The sequence below is a fragment of the Planococcus citri genome, chromosome 1 (genome assembly GCF_950023065.1).
Source record: "Planococcus citri chromosome 1, ihPlaCitr1.1, whole genome shotgun sequence".
NCBI lineage: Eukaryota > Metazoa > Arthropoda > Insecta > Hemiptera > Pseudococcidae > Planococcus > Planococcus citri.
In genome coordinates, this window is record NC_088677.1 from 35,830,097 (window position 1) to 35,853,297 (window position 23,201).

The following is a 23,201-nucleotide window of genomic DNA, read 5'->3' on the forward strand; positions in this document are numbered from 1 at the left end:
CGAACTAGGTACAAAACATTCTATTTTATACCACTCTTGAGTCTTGTGACGACGAGGTGTCATAAATTTAATAAGCCCGAAACTACTGTATTTACCTTGAAGATATCAAAAATCAAATGAATTGTTCATCTCAATCTCAGATGTGTGATCAATTTTTCATTTAGTAAACATAATTTTAGATATTGTGAGTTTTTTTCCAAAAATTTTCAAATCAAAAATACATATGCATGTACCCGGTAGGCTTTTAGTTGAATTTTTTGTATTTTATTTGTTACTTGAGTTAATTTCTATTTGTAGACCTGTTCGCGATGAATTATTTTTCACCATTATGTCAGATTAAGGCGAAGTTCAGTTTTAATTTTCAATTTCCAAATAAAATTCAAAAATTGAAACTTTAAAGCATTTTGAAATGGGCAAACGTAAGAGAAAATGCATTGAAACTGAATTAATAATCAATGAAATACTTATTTATGAATCCTACACTTAGCTAGTTCCCTAACTTAGTCAGCCTAGGTCAGTTAGGTACATTAGCCCCGAACCATAGTTAATCATAAACTTTTAAAAGATGAGCATCGAGTTTGTGTAGTTTTTACTTCCTAGTTCCCAAATGTAAATCATGTACTCTCCATTCTTGCAGTTGTTTCGTGTAGTTCATGCCCAGAAAAATGATAATTTTTATTTAATATAAGATGAATCATTTAGATTTTGACCGAATTTTTGATGTAGAGGTTTTCCTTTAAAAAGTACTTCGAAACGTACTGTACTGTACATAGTGTAACTGAAACAGAATGTTCCTCATCTTCTTTTGAGGTGAGGAGGAAAAAAAATAAAAAAATTTCGAGACATTGTCATTTATGCCAAGTTGACGTTGTAGACAATTCAATTGTTTTTCTCAGTTTTATCTGTGAAAAACATTTGAAAAAAAAATTAACGTATTTTTTACGCAGACTTTTTTCTTTTTTTTCCATACCAAAATGCTGCTTATTTTGATTAAAATGAAAATTATTTGATTTGTATTGAATTCATTTTTGATTTATATTTCTTTGGGTAAATTTTACCAGACAAATTCAACAAAAAATTCCAATTTCAACAAAATTTTCATTTTGATGCGCTTTTGTGTTGTAATGTTGCAAAATTTCATCTGTGAAACTCATTCAATGTCGATGGATCACATGACGCAATAAATTTCTGTAATAAAACTGTTGCAGGCTAGCTTTCTTTCAAATGATCTCTACATTTCGTTTGAAAGTTGCATTTTTGTGTTCCCACCAAATTTGAGGAATTAGTGCGAATTTTCATTTTCAAAATACACGATATTCAGTGAAATATCTCCACCTTTTCAAAATATCCAAAAATTGTCGAGGTATTAATTTCCAAAAATACAATAAATTGATTCAATTTATATTTATGCATCATGTGACCCTAATCTGACCAATCAGGGACCAGAATGTAGTTGTATTTTTCCCAACATTTTTGTTGGCGTAGTTTGAAGCCATCATTGTTTTCGAGTTCGGTATTTTTAATAATCCCGAATTCATCATGAGCTTTGCGATCCGAACGCTTTTGTATGATTAAATTCAAATTATATATGAATTATGTCGCTTAAACCAACGTTTAATTGATTCACGTGTATGTGGTAATTGTTTGTAAACATATTCAATGCGAGAATAGAGGAAACCTAGTGTATCCCTCAACGGTTTCATGTTATAAGACTCATTTGTGATAAATTTGTCGGCAAGAGCTAAAGGTATGTTTTTATTGTCCTTAGATGTAAAGAAATTAAATGGATACTATTTATAACAATGAATTGGACATAGTTTGTTCTGAAACCAGTGATTCTCGTATCTGAAAATTTAACCGCCATCTTTTGGCGTACACTGTACGATGAGAGCCATGAATATTTTCGCGGTATTTCATAGTGCATTGTTTATTTCGTCGAATTTTGCCTGTAACTATGTAAAATCTCACGTTAATTGCATCACTTTCTGCAATTTTCAGTTTCATTGCGTGTGTTGATCATGGGTACTCTCACACAACCCTTATATAAGCGAAAGAGCGCCGAAAATTTCGTCAGTTGCGTTAGGTTTGTTGTACTTGTTAGATGTTCTTCGAGTTCGTATCTTTTTCATAGTTTTGGAAACGTTTTTGTCCAATTTCTGATGATACAGGTGTGAAATATTGCTCTATTTCTGTCTGATTTCATATCACCTCTTAGAATCAGAGGACATGTTCTCCAAACGTTGTAATTTTTCGATCGAAGAATCACGGTTTCAAGTAAATGCTAAATATATAAAAGAATACTCTTGAAATCACTATGAACCTAGCTTCAATGTAAGATCAAAGCTGTGTTGGACCTAGGTGATAAGCTGTACATCCTGGTCCCTACTAGGTCTTTTCAGCATAAAATCTAGAGTGTTTTGAAAATTCGATGTCTTTCCGGGCAGTACAGGACTAGAAATTTTTAGCTATTCGACCATATTGTGCTATAAATGAGCTTAAGATAGATTCGGCGTCCGTATTGCTCTGATTTCAATCTATTAGCTAATTTTGTTCATTTATCGAGTATAATGTATTCATGCAACGAACTTACGATGAGAATTCTAATATATAATTATTCGTTTGTTTTTCAGGACACAGATTTCATGAAGGTACAACTGTCTGCCAATAATCGTGTTAATGTTGACAGCCAGAGAACACAGTAATTTTGAATTACATCGCGTTTTTCAAAATTCCCATTCTGTATTGAGGCATTGTACCTTATTATGAAACATTGTGCCATAATATGTAAGTATATTTTTGATCTTGAGATCATTTTACTCCTGATAAACCTCTAACTTTGTCAGAGAACCTGAAACTCGCGTTATTTAAGCCTAACGCAGAGAACATTATTCTCCTTCCGAGTAATCCAACAGATGTTTACTATTACTTGTGTACGATCTTGTGATGAAAACCGTCAAAAGCAAATGCTTTCCTTTTTAATCTATGCTGACTAGAATATTGAATTTCACGCCGAAAACGAGTTGTATAAGTTCTAAAATCCTATTTTTTTCGCAGGAGTAAAACTGAAATGCAGCAAATGGGCGATTCTTCTGCTCAGAACGATGCTGTGAGTATTCGATGAGCAATGTAATTATTTTGCGGTTGAACGATAAGCTAATTATGTTTATGTTACTTTGATATGCAGGACGTAGCGAATTCTACCGGCGCGAATAGACCGGTAGGCGCAAATGATCAGAAATCTGAGGAACCGCCGCCTCGAGATGAGCCGCATATAGAACCCGTCAATGGCATCGTTCAACCACCTGTAATCCCGCCTCCTCATCGACCTGGTCGTAATACTAACCAGTTACAATATATTTTGAGAAATGTTTGGAAACCTGTCCATAAACATAATTTTGCATGGCCATTTCATCAACCTGTGGATGCGATCAAGTTGAATTTACCGGTAAATTTATTTGCTTTCTTCTGTGTCATTTTTCGTTTTACGAAATATTTACGAACATCTTTCGTTTTTAGGATTACCATAAAGTTATAAAATACCCGATGGATTTGAGTACAATATCCAAAAGACTAGAAAATAATTATTACTGGAATGCTAAAGAATGTATACACGATTTCAATACGATGTTCACGAATTGTTACGTTTATAATAAGCCGGGAGAAGATGTAGTTGTTATGGCACAAGCTTTAGAAAAACTGTTTCTTACCAAGGTACGGTGTTTCTGATACCATTCAATTGTTTTGTTCGTGTGCGTGTAAACAACGGTTTTCGTATGTGTTATTAGGTTGCTAGTATGCCTAAAGAAGAGATTGAAATCGAGGCTCCTCCTCCAAAAGGATCAAAATTGACTTCGTCCGCTAAAAAGAAAGTTGCCGGTCCTAGTATGGTGCCCAATAGAATTAAACCGGTCAATAGTACCGCAGCTGTGACGCCAGTTACTCCTACAACCACACCAACGTCCATACCAGGTTCCACTGCTACAACCACCGTACCTTTACCAGTAGCTCAACACAATTCATTACCACACCAAGTAAGTCGACAATTTATCGCAGACTTCATTCATCTGAGATCAAATGTCTTATGCTTGTGTTTTGATTTAATTTCGTTCGTTAGGTATCAACTCCATTATCTGCATCATATTTAGCGCAACCGCCTAACGTTAATATGAGCGTGGGTTCGACTACACCTTCCAAAATGAAAAAAGCCGTCAAAAGACGGGCCGATACGAGTCCTGGTGGTAGTAGTGAGTCTGCAGATCCATTGTACACACCGGCAACGTCGAATGCAAAATTAGCTTCTAGAAGAGAATCCCGTAGAACTGTTAAAAAGGTTCGAAATTTGACAAAATCTGTTCAAGATTTAATCGTTGAACAACAAGTCATAATGTTCTGATTTTTTTATTAGCCTGTAAGAACAGTCGATGAAGATATTTATTCTCAGCCGCCTGGTGCTCCCGGCAATGCTATCCAAGTATGTGTTTACCACATCGGCAGTATTCTATGTTGCTATTAGAGAATTATTTGCTCTAATTGATTTTTTTGTTGTTCTCAGCCTGTTGATAAGAGCAAAGAGAAATTATCGAGTGCTATGAAAGCATGTAGAGAAATTTTACAGGATATTTTTTCTCAAAAGCATTCTGTGAGTGTTGTTCGTAATTTACTGATATTTTTTTCAGCTTTGATTTTCCTTAAATTTGATAATTTTTTTTGTTCTTTTACGCGTAGGGATACGCTTGGCCATTTTATCGTCCTGTTGACGCCGAATTGCTAGGATTGACTGATTATTATGAAATTATTAAACATCCTATGGATTTCGGTACTGTCAAGGTAATCATCATTACTCCCTCAGTTTATTAATTTGTGATGAGCGCAAGCCATTATGTTGATCACTCATTTTTTATTTCAGAAAAAAATGGACAAACGGGAATATAGAAATATTCATGAGTTTGCTAATGATGTCAGATTAATTTTTTCCAATTGTTATAAGTATAATCCAAAGGATCACGATGTGGTCTTGATGGCGAAAAAAGTTCAAAAAGTTTTCGACTCAAGGTAAGACTGTGTTAAAAATCGAGTGTATTGACCGCAACGAAAAATAAATTGTGGGTCCTGAATTGACCAATTGGTTTTCGTATTTTGAATATGAACGGAAAAAATTAGCCTCGAAAATCCGATTGATTTTTTGTTCATTTCTCACAGTTTTGCTAAAATACTCGCCAAATATCCTGAAACGGTACCATCTCATCATCCTGCCAACGTATCGTCTGTCGGCGCTGCAGTCGAAGAAGACGGTGAAAAGTCGTCATCTAGTTCCTCAGAATCTTCCTCTGCTTCTTCCTCTGAATCGGTAGACTCTGAAGAGGACGAACGATCTCGTAAATTACTTAACCTACAAGAACAGGTGAGTGAATTTTCGCATCTATGTTCTTTGGGATTATAAATGATGAATATTTTTGCGTGTCATATGAAATGTGTCACACACATTGATGATATAGAATTTCTTGCGCATCTGATACTATTCTATTACTATATAAGTATACTGAATCTTTACGATGCGATATGCCTTTTAAAATTATTAATCTAACTCCTAATACAGATTTATTGGTGGGTTTCTGCGTCCCGTTCTTATTTTAAAATGATGAAATTCTTTTACATTCATGCGTGTCATTTGATTATTGTCATGATAAAACCTAAAGATATTCTGATGAGTTGAACGAAATATGTCTCGAATATTTATAATTTGTTGCTTTTTAAATGTTCTCTCATTATTTTTCCAAATTTGCAGTTAAGGATTAATTATTTAGCGTTTTTGACTTTCAATATGATGAAATTCTTTTACATTCATGCGTGTCATTTGATTATTGTCATGATAAAACCTAAAGATATTCTGATGAGTTGAACGAAATATGTCTCGAATATTTATAATTTGTTGCTTTTTAAATGTTTTCTCATTTTTCCAAATTTGCAGTTAAGGATTAATTATTGAGCGTTTATGACTTTCAATATGATGAAATTCTTTTACATTCATGCGTGTCATTTGATTATTGTCATGATAATACAGAAAGATAAACTGATATTTGAATAAAGTCGTGTGCATTCCTTTTGCCAATGAGTAAAATTGGTGGGTTAGGAAATTGATTGTATCTTGAAGATAACTACGGTTCGAATTTTATTTTTATTTTCCGGTTTAGCATATAGAGAGAAGAAACGAGTTTTCAGAGTATTTTCGGCGAGGTCTGAAATGCCGAATTCTTTGCTTATCAATTGGTGTGTTTTTCATCATTTTGCTTGAGTTGAATCTAAGCGGCGTATTAAAGAACCCTTTTTTGCAGTATCCTTCATTTAATGTTGAGCTGAATGATTTTTTGAGTTTTCTTGAACATTCTCGTGTTTATAACCGATATATTTTTTTAATTCTAATATTATGGGATATAAAATCAAGATTTGCGGTCTGAGCTAGACATGACACATAATAATATTAGTTAAATCTTTGGAATTCTGTAGGCAATAGGCATTCCACACCTGATTTCTAGTGATGCTGTTATATTTTTCAGCTGTTTCACGCAGTATTAGATTGTTTTTGTAAAACTTCCATTATTTAAATGATGAATAAAATTATTGTTGTCCGTCTGAAGCTGGCAGTATTTGCTGGTTATGATACAAACTTATATTCTGAACACGAAATTGTTTTTAGAAATTCGATTATTCAAATGATGAATAAAATTATTGTTGTCCGTCTGAAGGTGGCAGTATTTGCTGGTTATGATACAAACTTATATTCTGAACATCTGAACACGAAATTGCTTTTAGGAATTCGATTATTTAAATGATGAATAAAATTATTGTTGTCCGTCTGAAACTGGTAATATTTGCTGGTTATGATACAAACCTACATTCTGAACAACTTCATAGAATTTTTTGCATTTATATTAATATTAATATTCAAAGTGATGAAATTCTTTTTCATTCATGCGTGTCATTTGATCTTTGACATGATAATGCCTAAAGATGAACTGATTTATCATTGAATACGCCTATGTAATACATTAAAAATGGTCTATGGCCAGAAACATTGCATTAACGCATTACAAACCTATATTTTGAACAACTTTATGGTATTTTTGAATCTACTCGTATATTAATATTTAAAATGATGAAATTCTTTTTCATTCATGCGTGTCATTTGATCTTTGACATGATAATGCCTAAAGATGAACTGATTTACTATTGAACATGCCTATTTAATACGTTAAAAATGGCCTATTACCAAAAACATTGTATAGACGCATTAATCTAATTCGTAATTCTTGTTTTTTATTTCCGCAGTTGAGAAATATCCAAGAGCAAATAGCGAAACTGGTGCAAGACGGCCGAAAAAAGAAAAGAAAGAAAAAAGAATCGTCAAATAGTAATGTTAACAATAAGAAAAACAAAAAAATGAATGCAGAGAAGAACGGTAAACATATGAGTAACAGTTTATTCGCCAACGACACGATGAACGCCAATCTGTCAAGTATAAACGCCGGTCCGATGGATACCAAGCCAGAAATGAATAGTATAAAGAATCAACCTGTACAGAAATCTTCGACAAACGTGATAACGTCGACGCCGCTCGCAGCCGGTAAAAACGCCAAAGGTAAAGCCGGCGGCGGTGTAAGAGGCGCAGCCAAAGCTGCGGCGTCCAATGCTCAATCAAAAAAACCACGTACAAATTCTAAAGCAACGAATTCAAAGAAGAAAAATTCACTTCCTCCTACCGGATTCGATTCGGAAGACGAAGATAATGCTAGACCGATGTCGTACGACGAGAAAAGACAATTAAGCTTAGATATTAATAAACTTCCAGGTAAATAATCAACGTGATACAAGGTGCAAGTGGATCAGTACTACGGAGATATGCAACGCTTACCACGATTTTTTGTTTTGTTTCAGGCGATAAATTAGGCCGCGTTGTACACATTATACAATCGAGAGAGCCGTCGTTGCGCGATTCGAATCCAGATGAAATCGAAATCGATTTCGAAACTTTGAAACCATCAACGTTGAGAGAGCTGGAATCCTACGTTGCATCGTGTTTACGAAAAAAGCCTCGAAAACCGTATAGTGAGTGAAACTTATCATTCTTCTTCCGAATAATTTGACAAATGTTCACTGGATCCTTTGGCCCAAATTCAGGTTGATGTAGCTACTTTGATTGACGGAAATCATCAGAGTCGCTAATGTAAAGACTTGAGGAAATAGATTATTTGACAAAAATGTTTAAAACAAAGGGGGCGGGTATGAAAAATTGAAGAACAGATATTTTTTTGTGGTTCTATATTGTTCTGATTGTGAAAGTTCGCGACATTTAACGTTTCTTGTTTATTTCAACAGGTAAAAAAGTCCCTCCAAAATCAAAAGACGAACAAAACACTGATACGAAGCCAAATGTTGACAAGAAAGTTCAAAACGTTGCCGGCGGCGTCACGACGTCGAATAAGAAACAGGCGAAAAAAGGTACGTAATTGATTTTTCTCTTTTCTCGCCGATAATTTGGCGATTTCGATGAATTTTCGATGACGTTTGGATTTCTTGTTTGTCTGGTAGATAATAAAGAGGCTGTGAGCGGGCCTTCTAGACTATCGGCATCGAGTTCGAGTAGTTCTGATACTGATTCTAGTTCTTCCAGTTTAACCAGCAGTTCTTCAGATTCGAGCGACTCAGAAACTGGTAAGAAACCTTAATACGTGTAATTAGTATACGAACGTGGAAAACTTTTATGGTGGCGGAAGTTACGACCGTGTATGTCACGAAGGAAGCTTTTTTTGCCAAGTTTGAGCCGTGTATCTTCGTTATTGTTGTTGTTGATGTTGTTGTTGTTGTTTTTTGTTGTTTCTGTGTATGTGCAATGTGCATTCCCTCTTTTTATCTAAATCATTTTCTTTATTTTTTTTTCAATTGCCTGTGTGCGATGTGTGACGACGAGTGAAAGAAATCAGTATGCGATTCGGTGTACGAAAGGCGATTCATTTTTATTAACGTTTTTTTACCCCTAAAGTAAATATTTTCTCGTGAACAGTTATGGAATAATAGTTTATCGGCGTGGTGATTATTTTTTGGTAGAAACGAGTGTGCCTAACGATGATTATCTTAGCGTTTGAGTCTGGCAGATTCGAAGTCAATTTTGTTCGTTAATAGCTCGAGATTTTTTCTAATATTTCAATATTTTCTGGATACCGACCGGATAAAGTTGGTTACATCGATGCGTATCATCATCATTATTATTTTTCTTATCGACTCGGAATGACCTGCATTTTCGTATTTTTTTAAAACCCCGATTCTGTAGATATGCCTAAGCCATCCACTGCAAGAAATTATGAATTTGAGTTTAAAATGGTTTCATGAGCGCTTGAGCGGATGCATATCTTTTGTATGTATTTTTTTAAATTGTAGTTGGAGAGGCTTGCAAAGTAATTATTCAGAAAAGAAAGAGAAATTGATTTAAGATATTTCAGAAAAATGACTAATGAGACGAGAACATTCTACTGGAGTATCTGCAGCTTTCTGTTGGAATGGAATTTCAGTATACATTATAACAAAATCCAGTAATCGATCCGGAGTTGATCTAATTGAACGCAACGTGTCATACAATTCAGAGAATGATACATTTTCCAACCTGAGATGTTGTATCTCGATTTTTAAGTGACGAATCCTAGAGGATTCAGACAAACGTTATTCACAAAAGTTCATAGTTCTATCGAACAAATGCATCTGATCTTGAAACATTAGTTGAATTTTCTGTTCTTAACGAATTCAAAATGAGGTAGAATTTTAATTTCTTTCTATCGAAGTACGAATGGCTATTGAATTGACTGAAGTAAACGTGAGCGTTTAAAAATTGTAATTTTGACGGTCTCTTGACGTATTCTCAACAATTTTTTTGTTGTTGTTGAAGAGATGAAATGCAACCAAAAGCATGCATATATCGTTATATTGCAACATTGGTGAATTGACGTCGCCGATCTCATTAGAAATACCGCCTGCATGTTTATTAATTTCATTCATTTTTTCCGTTTGTTTGTTCATTCATTGATTCATTGATTCATTCATTAATGTTCTATTCATTGTGCGATGTTTGAAGTTGTGTAATGTGACATTTCTTCGCTGAATTTCAATTTTGATTGTGTTGTAATGTGCGAAGCATAAGGAGATCGAAGGTTTCTTCGAACGATGTGCTTTGAGAAATAGAGAGTACTGAGGATTATTGGTGCGCTGAAAAATGACCAACATTTCGCCGCTGATTCCTTCTTTAATCGACGTAGATCGTTCGAAATGCATCGTTTCAGCGATGTCTAGTCATACGTATTGAACCTCCCCTTCCCTTAATTTTGTTTGTTGGCTGCGATAGACTGCAATTGCAAAAAGAAATTGAGCAATTTTTGCCAGAAGTTGTAGAATCACCTGACAAGTCCCAGGAATCCAAATACGTCATTATTTCAGTCGGATGAGTTCATTGGTAATTTTGAAGTTGAATAAGATTTGTGTGATGATTTTATAGTGCTCGTTGGCATTTTCATTTTTTACCATCGAATAAATTTTCACGACGTCGAAAAATTTCGAAATCCCGATATCATTATTCCATTTCTGTTCATTTTGGGCGTTGAATAAATTTTTTCACGTTAGTAATAAAACTATTCTGACGAAAATGATGATTTTTCTAATCAATTTTTAAAGTACGCAGTCTTTTATATTTTTGTATATTGTTTTTTCACTTCTCTGTATACTTAATTGTAATATTTTTCTATTTCGACGACTCTCCTATCTACACTGTCGTGCTAATAGAAACTAGGTTTTCAATTTTACAATATTAACGTGGTGTATGTACACGATTGGGTGGTGTTTTTTGAAGGAAAAAAAACAAAAAACTGGAAAAAAATATTACTACTTGTATGTACTTAATTCGACGACGACGACCTGGTGTGTTGATTTATTTGTGTTTTTTTCTCTCTTATTTCTTTGTACTGATGATATTCTTATAATTATTTAATATTGTATTGCGTAGGTGTGAATAATGACAAAGGATCGTAGGTTACTGGAAACCATGTGTAGCTCTATCAGGTCTTTGGTTTAATTTAAAAGTATGGGACCTTGGGGAGGGAGTGGTTTTAATAGGCCAGAGTGCAGAATGTGTAACGAGGGTTGATTATTAATTTTTTTTCTTTTTTGAACTTTTTTTGTTTCTGTATCGATAAATGCGAATAGGATGATCATGTTGTATTTGTGTAAACTTCATAATTTTTTTTTCTCTCCTAAATATGTTGTGTAATTTATTTCGCCTTCATTTTATTTTTCATTTTTACATTGTATCATGCGGCGTTGTTGATTTTGCGCGCGAGCGAAAGTATAGAAAAATCAAAATGATTTTCTATGTGTTATATTAGAAGCTGTTACCAGCAGACAATGTGAATTGGTGGTATTTTGTGCTACCAATACTTAGTATAGCGCAGCATAATGTGAAATTGAAAAATTATACCGTAGAAAAAAAACAAGGGCAAATAAAAAACGAACGAACGAAAATTTTGTATCTTTGCTTATGATTGTTGTTGTTATCGTCTGTACGATCAATCAATGAACTGATCGACCTGTCGATTAATTAATTACTTAGCCTCCAAACACATTGTTTGCACTCTTTGCCAAATTTTTGCCATTCCCCCTCGATGTATTCGGAAGAATTTTCTTTCTCGTTGTATTTCGATCTCGTTCAAACGAGTCGTTTTATTTTTCTTTCCTCTTTTTAAACGATTAAACAAAAAAATCAATCGAGAAAAAAATAATGATGTGATAAATTTTATGTACTTTTTGTATGCGAAATGATGAAACTTTTTAATATTTTCAATTTATTTGTAAAGTTTTACAAACGAATGGTTCAAACTACGTATTTTTTTTTGATTTTTTTTTATCCGAGAGTATTTTAATTTACGTTGTTTATTGTTTTTTAAGGTTATTGAACGTAAACATTTCTGAATAATTACCGCTTTGATGATGTCATTTTTTTGTTTTTTATTATTATAATTTTTTTTTTGCAAATGATAAAGAAAAACTTTTATTAACGCAGTTCGCTGGATCATTTTTTGATATGCTTAATTTTTAAAGTTACCATAGAATTATTATAATTTTAGTGACCGAAGTTCCCGGCATATTGGTTTTAAACGATGTATTTTTTTTTGTTTTTATGTCTCATTTTACCCTGCTAGCTAATGTTATAAACAATATGAAAAAAAAAATTATAAATTTTTCATGTTTAACGAACATCGGACAATTATGATGTGCATTCCTGAAAATGTGTATATCGTTTTGATGATGATCTTCTTGAATCGAAAGCGTGTTACCGTAGTTTTCAACACAAACGCCCTTAGTAGTTTATTATTTTAAAAATAATCTTGTACACGAAGTTAATCTTCGAAAAAATACGAGAAAAAAAAGAAAAATACAAAAAAAATTGTATCGATGCAAATTTTATAAAATTTTGTATATTTTTAAATTCGAATGCGAATTTATTTTTTATTTTCTTTTTTTCTTTGTCCTTGTGTAGTTTATTTAAGCTGCGAAGACGGCGTGTAATTAGCTCATTATTGTAGATACTTTTTTTCATGATAACTGTGTAAACGTTCTTGTGTTTTAATATTTGTACATTTTTTTTTTCATTTTCGGTTTTTATTTTTTTATGTGTAAAAAAATTTATTACGGAAATTTGTCACGATGAACTAAAACTTAGAATGTTGCGTTTCGTATTTTCTTCGTCGTTACTTTCTTTGTTTGTTTCTATCGTGTAAAAGAAAGACGGTTGAATTGCAATCGCGACCTAATGATTTTCTTACATTGTAGGCAAAAAGGGAGAAAAAATTTTAAAGAAAATTTAAGGCTGCTTGTTTTCTTAATTTTTCTTTCCTTTTTTTTCTAGCGTTTTAAAAGCCTGTCATTGCATTTATGTTATGGATTAAGTTTTGTATACAAGTACGTATGTTACAGCACTAAATTTACTTCATTGGAATAACACTGAATTTCTATTTAGCTGTAAGATTTTAAAATTCCAAACTATTATGTTCTTGTCTGTTAGAGAGAAGCAATAATTTGTACGTTTTAGTGTATGTAATTCTGATTTACGAATGTAAGTAAACATTTTAAAAAAATATATAAAAATCTTTTCGAAATATACGTGTAATGATACGAGGTTGTTATGTTGATTTTTTGTAATACACGTTCTGCACTCCGGGGTTTTCTGCGATAGTCTTGTACCAAGTATTTAGAAAGTTTTGTGTTGTATTTGTTGTTTTCCGTTTTCCCCCTTTCGTTTCTTATTCATTCTTCGATCGTCGTAATTTTTTTTTGCCTTTTTTGTACGGTTGATGTGTCAATTTACAGTGTCTGTGGCGGAGCTGATTCGTATGTGAAGATGGTTGATCACAGAAATGTTCGAATTTTTTAGTAAAGTGTTGGGATGGATGGATGGATGGATGAATGAATGAATAGATAGAGTGGGTTGAAGGGTGAGGTTAATATAGCTCGATTGTGTGTCTGTGTGTGATCTTGGATGTTTTCTGGAATGTTTGATTTTTCCTTGTGTGAATGTGATGAGGGATCGAGTTGCTCGAAAACAGGAAAATTCGACTGATCAAAAATGCCATTTTTTAGTGGAAATGAATGTCGTAAAATGTCTAGTTTTTCGCGAGAATTTTCACACTATAGGTCATGTTTCGTACTTTAATCCATTCTTCATTATATTTTACATTCGGTTTTATCGATCTAAAATTTGACACTCGTGTGGTATTTTTCGATGATTCGGGTACGTGTTGGTCTTTAACGTGCAAAATTGTGCAATTTGGTATAATTAATTAAGTAAATGGTTATTTATGTTGGGTATTGTACACCTGGGGATGTGATGTAAACATGAAAAAGTTGTGAGTTTGATATTAAAGTTTGAGATTTTTTTTCCAAGAAAAATGAAGTGTTTAAAAAAAAACTTATCTGAGGCCAGTTTATTTTTGACAATTAATTCCTCTTCAAATGAGGACCCATTTTGGAACGCAAGGTGAAGAATGTCAACTAGAGTTTTTCAATTTTTCGTTGTGTTGATCCACTCTCGAAGCGCCCTTTTTACGCCTTCTAGGATTTTTCTTAATTTGTTGTTCGAAGTAGAAGAAAAATTGAATTTTAAAACCAGGAAAGAATATTTTTGAATGTTGAAAGGTAAATTATTGAGGATAGGGAAATGAATGTATTTTTGTGAAAGGGAGAGAGGAATCTTGGAATTGTCCTGCATGTTAATTTCTAAACGTTCTGAAGTCGTAACACCGTATGAGAGGTTACCATTTTAGTGAGTGATGAGAATTTGGTAGGACAAGAATAATTTTCATTTTCTCGAAATGTATCGGGCAACAGACCCTAGCAAAGCGTTGTTGTGAAATAGTAATAAACAAAGCCCGAATTTGATGCTCCAAAAATTTGGCGTGTCTCCTGACTTTTTGGACCGGGGGGGGGGGGGGAGAATACTGTATGTGACTATCCAAAATGATGGGGAAAAAAGATTTTATTTTCAGAAATCTAATTATCCTATTCGAAATATTCAACATTGATTTTTTATCTTTCGAGACATTTTTGTACTTTAAAAATAATTTTACCAAAAAGTAATGTAAAACGTTGAAAAAATTAAAGAATTTTCAAAAAATCATAAAATTCAGCTAAATATGCCAAAAAACGAAAAAAGACAAATGTTCAAATGCAAAAAAATATGCCTTTATGCTTGAAATGTGCGAAATCAAATAGGCCTCAAAAGTGGAGGTTTTATACTTATTGGATTCAATCTAAGTATCCGAGCACTGTGAGCTTACAGAAAAGTGGCGAAAAGGCGTGTTCTTCAAGTCGATATCCCTCTCCTGTCCTCCTGTTCCAAGTTAATTCCATATTTTAAAAAAATCTTGGTATTGGCTCATTGATATTATACTGAATCGCTTTTTGGAAAAAACCTGAAGGGCCTCAAAAAGAGGGAAAAGTTTGTAAAGCATGAAGTATTTTCTGCTCATGTAATACATTTTTTTTGGAGGGGGGGGGGGTGTGTTTATAATTGCAGGATTATAGTTTAAGTTGATGAGTTTGATAGAAAATTTTTGAGTTTTTTCCATCATAAAAAAACAGTTTTTTGGGGGAAAAAAGTCCAACTAGGTAAAATAAAAAAGTTATTTTGAGAAAAATTTGGCGAAATTACAAATAAATTGGTATCTTGCGAGAAAAAAATAATGAAAAACAAACAAGATCACAAAATTTACGAGGCACAGCGGGGAAAGGGGTGAAGTGAAATATTATGTCGAAGTCAGCGGCTCGTACTAGCCTCGGATATCAGATAATACGAGTAGTTCAATGGTTGAAAAAAAAAATAGTTGAAATCTGTACTCTGAATGAGAGATATTCCAGTAATTAGAATAAGTTTTTGTGCAAAATATTATTGTTTGAATTTAATGATCAATATTCGAAGAAAAACATTTATCATGTATAACGATGATTTTCGGCGTAACTAAAGCCACTAAATGGGAAAGGTAAAAAAGTAATACCTGTGTAAATATTTTGTAAGAGTTTTGTAAAATAGCTCAAAAAAAACTACAGAGAAGTGACATAATATCAAAAATGATTCGACACGAAGTAAAAAAACTAGAAATACATTTTCATTATGTTATATATTTGATTACAGGTGGCGAAAATAAAAAAAGTAAAAAGAAAAAGAAAAATAATCAAATAGTGAGTATAGTTGAGAAAAATGGGACTGATGCTGAGCGGAGATGCTCGATGGTTAGCGAACGATACTGATTGATTTATTTTTAACCTCAGGGTATTACCATAAATGCACCACCGCCGGTTCCTATTGCTAACTCGACCGCTTCGATATCGGTGATCGCACCAAAACCCGCCGCCTCAACTGTGAGTAATGTACAGAAACTAGCATTACCTCAAGCACCAGCTGCTACGACACAGATGTCGAAATTGACCGTGACTCGTGAGTAAAACTCGTACCAATACGTTCATTGTACTTTTATCCAGTCTGGGAACGAGTATTTATAGATTTATGATGACTGACGATTTTTTTTCCTCTTGCACACAGCTGTAACCACCGCAGCGGCCAAGAAATCCGTGAGTCAGACTATACCGCCGACGCAGCAGACTCGTCCGCCTTTAGCCGTCATTCCTGCATCTGTTAAACCTGTTACCATGTGTCCTCCGTCCACTTTACCATCGTCAACTGTTATAACGAGTAAGCGAAAATTTACATCGCTGTGTCAGTTATTCGTAACAGTATTTTTTAAATACCGGATGTAATTTTTTTTTTTTGCAGATTCAACTGAAACGACATTGCCAACTGTGATAAGTACGCCGGTTACCTCGGCACCTTCTCAAGAGAAATTCAACCAGCCGATACAAATACCTCAGCAACCACCCATTATTCCTCCTTTAGTTCAAAACCTTCCTCCGACGAGCGTTGCGCCAATTACGCCCACCTTAGCAGCCGCCAAAGAAACTGTGCCTGTGTTACCCTCTGTCTTCGATCCAGTATTGGAGAGTCCACCGCAGGTCGCTATACCGCCGATGAACAATGTTCAAAAATACATCCCCGATAAGCCCCCTGTTCCGGTTATCGCATCTTCGAATATGCATTCCATCGATGGTGAGTTCGTCCTGAGGTTTGAAGTCGTTTCCATAATTTGGCATATGCCTAGACGGATTTTTTCTCGACTGACGAGTCGTATGCAAAATCATCTCTCAAAATTCTCCAACTATTGTGAAATTTTGGTTCAGTTTTTTTTTCTCTCTAAAAATGTTGATTTGGAAAGATGTGAATGAAATTGGTTGTTTTTGTGGGCTGCATATTTCGACGAGGGGAAAAAAAACATCAAAATGAAATGCTTGTAACTTTTGAATTGCTGTTTGGCAGCTGGTGGTAATTAAAATTGTGTATTTTTTTAATCTTGTTGTATCAATTCTCTCTGCTAGTCATCGAACAAAACTTTTGTCTAATGTGACGACTCGAATGTGTATTTTTTATTGGGTCCAGCTTTGGAAGTATACTTCAAATAGACAGCTTTGGTTCAAAAAAAAACCGTGAATGATAATCTGATTACATAACCATCGGAACATTGGAGACGGTCAGAAGTGATAGTTATCAAATGCAGGAAGAGTTGACTTTCATTCCATATTTTATTTTTCTGAGATTTGCCTAATATCAAGAGTTGAAGAAGAAATGCTTCAAAAAAATTTTGAAATGAAATCCTGCAATGTGAATTTTCATGCAAGACTTGAAAACCAGCAAAAAAAGTTCAACAGCAAAATAGCCTAACTCATCTTCAAAACTGAGGGCAATGGGCTAAAATTTTCAAAAAGTCACAACTTACGATGCTTTTATTGGGTACAGTTTTTTCAATGTAGAAGATGAGCAATTTTGTCACAAAACTTTTATTGTTCTCCAAAGGTTCCACCAAAATAAACTTTCAACCCCCCCCCCCCTTCCAAAAAAAAACGATTGAAAATTTTTTGAAAACTTGATTTAGTTTGAATTATAAACGATGACTGGCAAATTTGGACTTCTCTCTCTCTTGCCCTTTCTGAAACGATTTCTCGGTTATTTAGCTGCTTAAAAACATTCTTAATACGCCTATTTCAATAAACGAAAATTACGAAGGTGCTGGCTTTGTATTTTTTAAGATTTTATTCGTATAAAATTAGTACAAATAGCTGTGGATTTTTTAAGGGTCTAAAATCGTCTTTTTGAACGTTAACTCGTGTTTTGTTTTGTGTTTTTTTTTTTTTTGGTGTTAAGAATGTAGGCCTAAAGCTCCAGCATTGTGACGTTACTAAGGGAACTTGAGACACCCTTCTGCCTACCTGGCGAAAAAGTCTAGAAAGGTGGGGGAGACTCCAAACACCAAATTTTAACTCGAGAAGCAGTTGAAAAAGTCGAGAAATTATCTCAAAACCGTATTGACTAAAATAAAAATTATAAATTTGTTTGGACGATTTCATCGTAATATTTTTTTCTCAAAAAAAAAGTATGCCACGGATTTTTCATGGGTGAGGGGGGGACCCCTAAAAAGACTCGAGCAATTCAGTTTTGCAAATTTTTTGAAAACACTCAGGGAACCACTTCGCGTTGCAAAATGCCAGAAGAACGAGAAAGAAAATGTCAAAAAATGCCCAAAATTTCAACTTTTGAATATTCATATTTCTTTTTGAATTTGCTTCGAGGGTTTGAAAACGCAAAAACGTTCTTTGAAAGTGGATTTTCCTAGTTTTATTGCGAAAGTACTTTTATGCTGTCAGGTTCTGAAATCGTTTTCCAATCGACGTCTAACTCTTAAACTGGTGAAGATTTGGAGTCACAATCCTCAAATATTACCTTTTGCTTGCTAAAGTCGCGATTATGGAGGGGGGGGGGGGTGGTAAATATTTTAATATTTTAATTTTTTCTTATGCTTCATTTTTATAATTTTTTTTTTACCAATTCAACGCGAATGTCAATTAGGTATTCTGAGAGGTCTTCAATACATCAGAAAAGCATTTCACTCTGCCTCGTAATGGAAACGACACTTCAATTTATTCATTTCATGAAAACACATTTATCCAATTTTTTTTACTTTATGTTGAATCTAACCCGAAATCGTATCATTGTTTCAGATAAATTAGCCGCGTCGTTATCTCCAAGTGCTGTAAATGTTAATTACAATGCAAACGACGCGAACCGGATGGCGAATGCTGCAATGATGCAATCAGCTAAAAAGGTATTACCATTACGATCCTTGTCAATGGTGGTTTATCATTCTCGCAATGGTCTGCGTTATTTCTGTGTCTTGTCGAATTTGCAATTGAAGTTCTTTCTCGCTGTAATTATTAAAATGTCATTTATGCTTCGTTTCGGCGCTCGATTTCTTGCGCTGAAGTCAAAAACGAAAAAAAGTCAGAAATTTTGGCGCCCTTGTTTAAAAACGTGTATCTGTCTGGATATTTTTAGTATTTAATGGATATGCGCTTGAAAAAATATAAATGGCATTTATTAATACGACGAAGAAAGTTGGCAAAAGCGCGTTCACTTTTTAATTGTGGGTGTAACGTTCGCACGCTTTTCACCATGAACACTGAACAGATAAAAAGATGAAATGCATTCGAAAAAAATAACACTCGCGTATCAAATTGTACCTAATTAATTTGTTATTCCAATTCTAGCAATCGGCACCATATCTACCTTATAACATCGCACCCGAAGTATGTTATCCGCAAAACTGCGCATATCCCCCGAATGCTCACTCTTATCACTGGGGGCCCAATTTTGGAAAACTAGTACTAAAACTAGACGTAAATATCTTTCACTAATTCGCTTCGTTTGATGTACAACTGTCATGTTGTGATGAATGTATTTACCTAGTTGTTGTGTTTTGGTTATGCTCGTGCTTGCGAAATAAATGTTTTGAGAAAAAAAAAGTTAGGTATTATGTTTTTCTGGTAGATGCGAATGTCTCGGGTATTTTTATTGTTTCTCTTGTGCTTGATTTACTCGTGTATTATCGCGTTGTATGTTTGTTTTATTCGTTTCGTAGTCTAGTACAGGATTATTTTTGGTATTGCTTGTTCTCTTATCGAAAATTTTCCTCTTTCGTTACTTTTTTACTGGAATGTATTTTGTTTGTGCAAAATTTCGTGTTTATAAGAGTATTTTGGCTTTTTTTTTCTTTGCCGATGCAAAAATCGTTGAGTTTATTGTAGGCCTATGGTATATATTGTTGATCGAAGCATGACCCGGGTCAATTTTCTACACGAACCGGCAAATAACCATCGATCTATTGTTTTAGGCGCAAGATCAAAAGGTCAGTAACGCGAGCTCGTGGTCTTCGTTGGCTCAGGCTGCGCCTGCTATAGGCACAACGGCACAACCGATTCCGCAGACGCTGAAATCATCAACGGATGACAGTTTCTTGGCGTTCAAAAAACAAGCTAAGGAAAACGCGAAAAAGGTAAATAATCGAACGCCTAGGCCCTAACTAGACCTACGAAATTATCTATCAAATAACTCTCGAATGTGTGTTTTTCGCTCATCAGCAAAGAGCATTGATCGAACAGCAAGAAATGAGGAAGATGCAACATCAAAAAGAGCAAGCCGAAAAGGAGAGATTGAGGCTTGAAAGTGAAAAGAGAAGAGAAGAAGAAGAAGCAGCTTTGGATAAAGCTAGGTTTGTATACATTTAGGCCTATTTTTTACCAATCGCATCGTCGCTTATTGTTTAAATATGCCATCGAATGTTTTCAGGAAAGGAATTAATGAGCAACAATTACCTCCCGCATCACAACTTCAATCCATGACTCACGCAGGTGCGCCTATATCACAAACTCAACAATTAGCTCAGATGTCTAATCTGCAACCTACCCCGAATATGAAATTGGAGGAGAATAAAACCGCTGGATTATTGGATGATTCCATCAATAGTCCGAGCCAAGATAAAATAGCCGCCGAACGTGAACGACAAAGGAAACGGGAACAAGAAAGAAGACGACGGGAAGCGGTAGGTTGAGAAAAGTTTCTCGTATTTTGGAATAAATTGAGTGCAAAAGTGTTGGAGAAACGGAAATATTTACGATTTCGCAGTTTTAATTGAAAATTGAGTCAGAGTTCCAAATTGAAAGCATCCCCCTCCTCCAGGGACTAAAAGTTACCGTTGCCTATCAAAATCCCATATCTAGGATTTTAGCCCCCTAGGGCAGTTTGGGATGCAAGGAGCGTGATTAGACTACAGATTTTTCAAGCATGGAAAACACGAAAAACGAGGATTTCTTTCCTATAAATTGCTCTAAAACTCTTATTATCCAGCTTTCAGCTTTCTTTTGATTGTTTCCCATTTTAGTTCTTTTTTTTCACTATTGTCGTTCTTTTATGTACCTTTTGCTCCATAGAATCATTTCGTAAAATTACAATAATTAACGAATCGTTTCGGGTGTTTCATTTCCAGATGGCGTTGAAAATAGACATGAACTTTCAAAGCGATTGTATGGCGGCATTTGAACAAACATTGGATTGACATCTTTCATGGAGAGTCGAAGTGGGAATTTTTGAACTACCTACCTATCAAACATGTACATATTTATATGTAAGAAACGGTCTTTACGCTTTCTAAATTCAAATATACTGAATATTTGAATTTTGATTACATATAAGTTCACAAGAATTAATTATTTAACTGATGTAATGTAAACATAATTGTAATAAGAGTTTTTGTTCGGACGTAAATGTTTTTTCTAATTTATAATGTAAAATATTTATAATTTGTTTTTATTCTGTGGCCTTTAAGACAGTTTGTAAGTGCAATGTTAATCTTAAAAACGAGAGGAAAAAACCTATCTCGAGAGTAATTTTTGCTTGATAGTTTCTAAGTATTATTGTTCGGTCGTTGATTTGTTTCGTTTGAAAGTAAGTTACTGGAAGTAAATTCGTAAAAAAAAATGATATTTTTGACGTGTTTCGTTACGAAGCATTATGGTTCAGTTTATTCTAAGTGTGTATTCGTTTCTTTCTTCTTTTTTTTACCAAGTTTTAATTATCGGAAAAAATATGATTTTTATACGTTGGTATTTTCTTTTTTTTGCCCATCTATGGCGTTTCATGGTGCAAAATTTATGTCTCATATTGAAGAGAAACAATGAACCTTTGGGGTTGGTAAATGCGTTTATTTTTTCAAATCGTAGAATGAGCTACGATTTTGAGTGTAAAATGAATTATGATTGTTTGTTTTGAACCAAAGATTATTGAGTAATTTCTTTCTATTAAGATTAAATTTTTTCATGTTGGAAAGTGTAGTCATCTGTGTAAATTATTGAGGAATTGTTCACTATGGATTGTGTACCTATCTACCTATTTTGTCTTTGTTCTCGTTCGAAAGCTCAAGGTGTTATTAGGTATTATAAATGAATTGATTAACGAATGAGCGAAATGTATAATCGTAAATCTAGTGATTTACCGGATTACATTTGGAATGCATTTTGTACATAGAAAAAAATCTATTAAAATAGATACTTTGGATTTGTATTTTAAAATATTTTAACCGTTTTACCTCGTACGAAAGCCTATTTATTTGTATACAGTAATAAAAATTATTGAATTTTTATCGTATATAACTGTTAACATTTGTTTCATGTTTGAAGTGTAATTTATTACACATTTTGTTTCTTTATTTTTCTTTTCATTAAATTTATACTTATTGTAATGTAAAATGTATTGGTATATTTTTACTTTTTACCTTCAGTTTTTTTGTGTATGTAAAAAAAAATGGTGAACTTGATTAGAAATAATCGTGCAAAATTTTCGTTTTCATTTGCACTTTTCACATTGATGATTGATTGCTATTTGTTTTGTAATATCGATAAGTTTTGATACTATAGGTGTACTTAAAAATAGCTAAGTAATTTGTTTTTTTCTCTTGTTTGAAATTGGTAACACACGATGAATTGATTACCTATAATATTTAAATTTCAACATAATATTATTTCACTTGGTACGCGTTGTACAGAATTTAAAAACATTGAGTAATTATTGGCGTGCTGGTTAATACCATGTGTTTTATTATTATTTACCTAGGTACCTACATTATATATTTTTTTGCAGTCATATCATTTAAAAAATTTAACTTTTTGTAAGATTTATTTATTTTATTTTATTACAATAAAAACAAGTGTCATTGATTTGTTAAATATAAAAGTAATTATGGTTGTATATTTAATGAGGTGGAAATTTGGGAATTTTCGAGTGACGAAAATTCATTTTGGTAATTAATGCCGACAATCGTTTTCTATTGCATATTCTCATTTCATTATAAAAAAATTACCAGGAATACAACTCTCATTTTAGAACAGCTGGTTTCTGTTTTAAGCAAAAGGTGAAATGCTTTTCCTCGTTGGAATTTCATTTTGTATCTCTCAATTAATTTTCGTAATTTGTAGAGTAATTTTCAACTTTTTACTAGTGTTAGGTTTAAGAGGTAAATTTAAAATAGATGAATTTTTTTTATAAGTTTAAAATACACAGCATTACGTCAATGTAATTATTTGTTTGTGCGAATGATGTAAATATCGTTGTTATTAATAAAATTGTATTATTTTCTGCAAATGTTTTTGTACAGTAATAATGTTGTAATGTTGTTTAA

At 33.5% G+C, this 23,201-nt stretch overlaps 1 protein-coding gene across 3 annotated transcripts; it reads left to right on the forward strand.

The window, feature by feature from the left end:
• The first annotated feature begins 1,417 nt into the window (after window positions 1–1,417).
• LOC135831662 (bromodomain-containing protein 3-like) lies at window positions 1,418–23,164 on the forward strand. Of its 3 annotated transcripts, none has more exons than XM_065344319.1 (26): window positions 1,418–1,747; window positions 2,631–2,784; window positions 3,055–3,106; window positions 3,185–3,445; window positions 3,517–3,711; window positions 3,786–4,031; window positions 4,115–4,330; window positions 4,406–4,471; window positions 4,553–4,639; window positions 4,726–4,827; window positions 4,907–5,052; window positions 5,200–5,401; window positions 7,327–7,846; window positions 7,933–8,103; window positions 8,374–8,496; window positions 8,587–8,709; window positions 15,722–15,768; window positions 15,859–16,024; window positions 16,130–16,279; window positions 16,361–16,690; window positions 18,694–18,797; window positions 19,240–19,368; window positions 19,863–20,024; window positions 20,110–20,240; window positions 20,318–20,570; window positions 21,015–23,164. In XM_065344319.1, coding segments are annotated over exons 2-26 (4,053 nt in total). In that variant the 5' UTR covers window positions 1,418–1,747; window positions 2,631–2,782; the 3' UTR covers window positions 21,084–23,164. The 3 variants fall into 3 exon arrangements, with proteins under 3 accessions (XP_065200391.1, XP_065200393.1, XP_065200392.1); XM_065344320.1 differs by lacking the exon at window positions 1,418–1,747 and adding an exon at window positions 2,089–2,168; XM_065344321.1 differs by lacking the exon at window positions 19,240–19,368 and having other exon boundaries at window positions 1,419–1,747.
• The last annotated feature ends 37 nt before the right edge of the window (window positions 23,165–23,201 follow it).

Coding starts and splice junctions, on each gene's coding strand:
- LOC135831662 (XM_065344319.1), top strand. Junction 8,104..8,373: donor AAAGCCTCGAAAACCGTATA/GTGAGTGAAACT, acceptor TTATTTCAACAG/GTAAAAAAGTCCCTCCAAAA. Junction 8,710..15,721: donor TTCGAGCGACTCAGAAACTG/GTAAGAAACCTT, acceptor ATTTGATTACAG/GTGGCGAAAATAAAAAAAGT.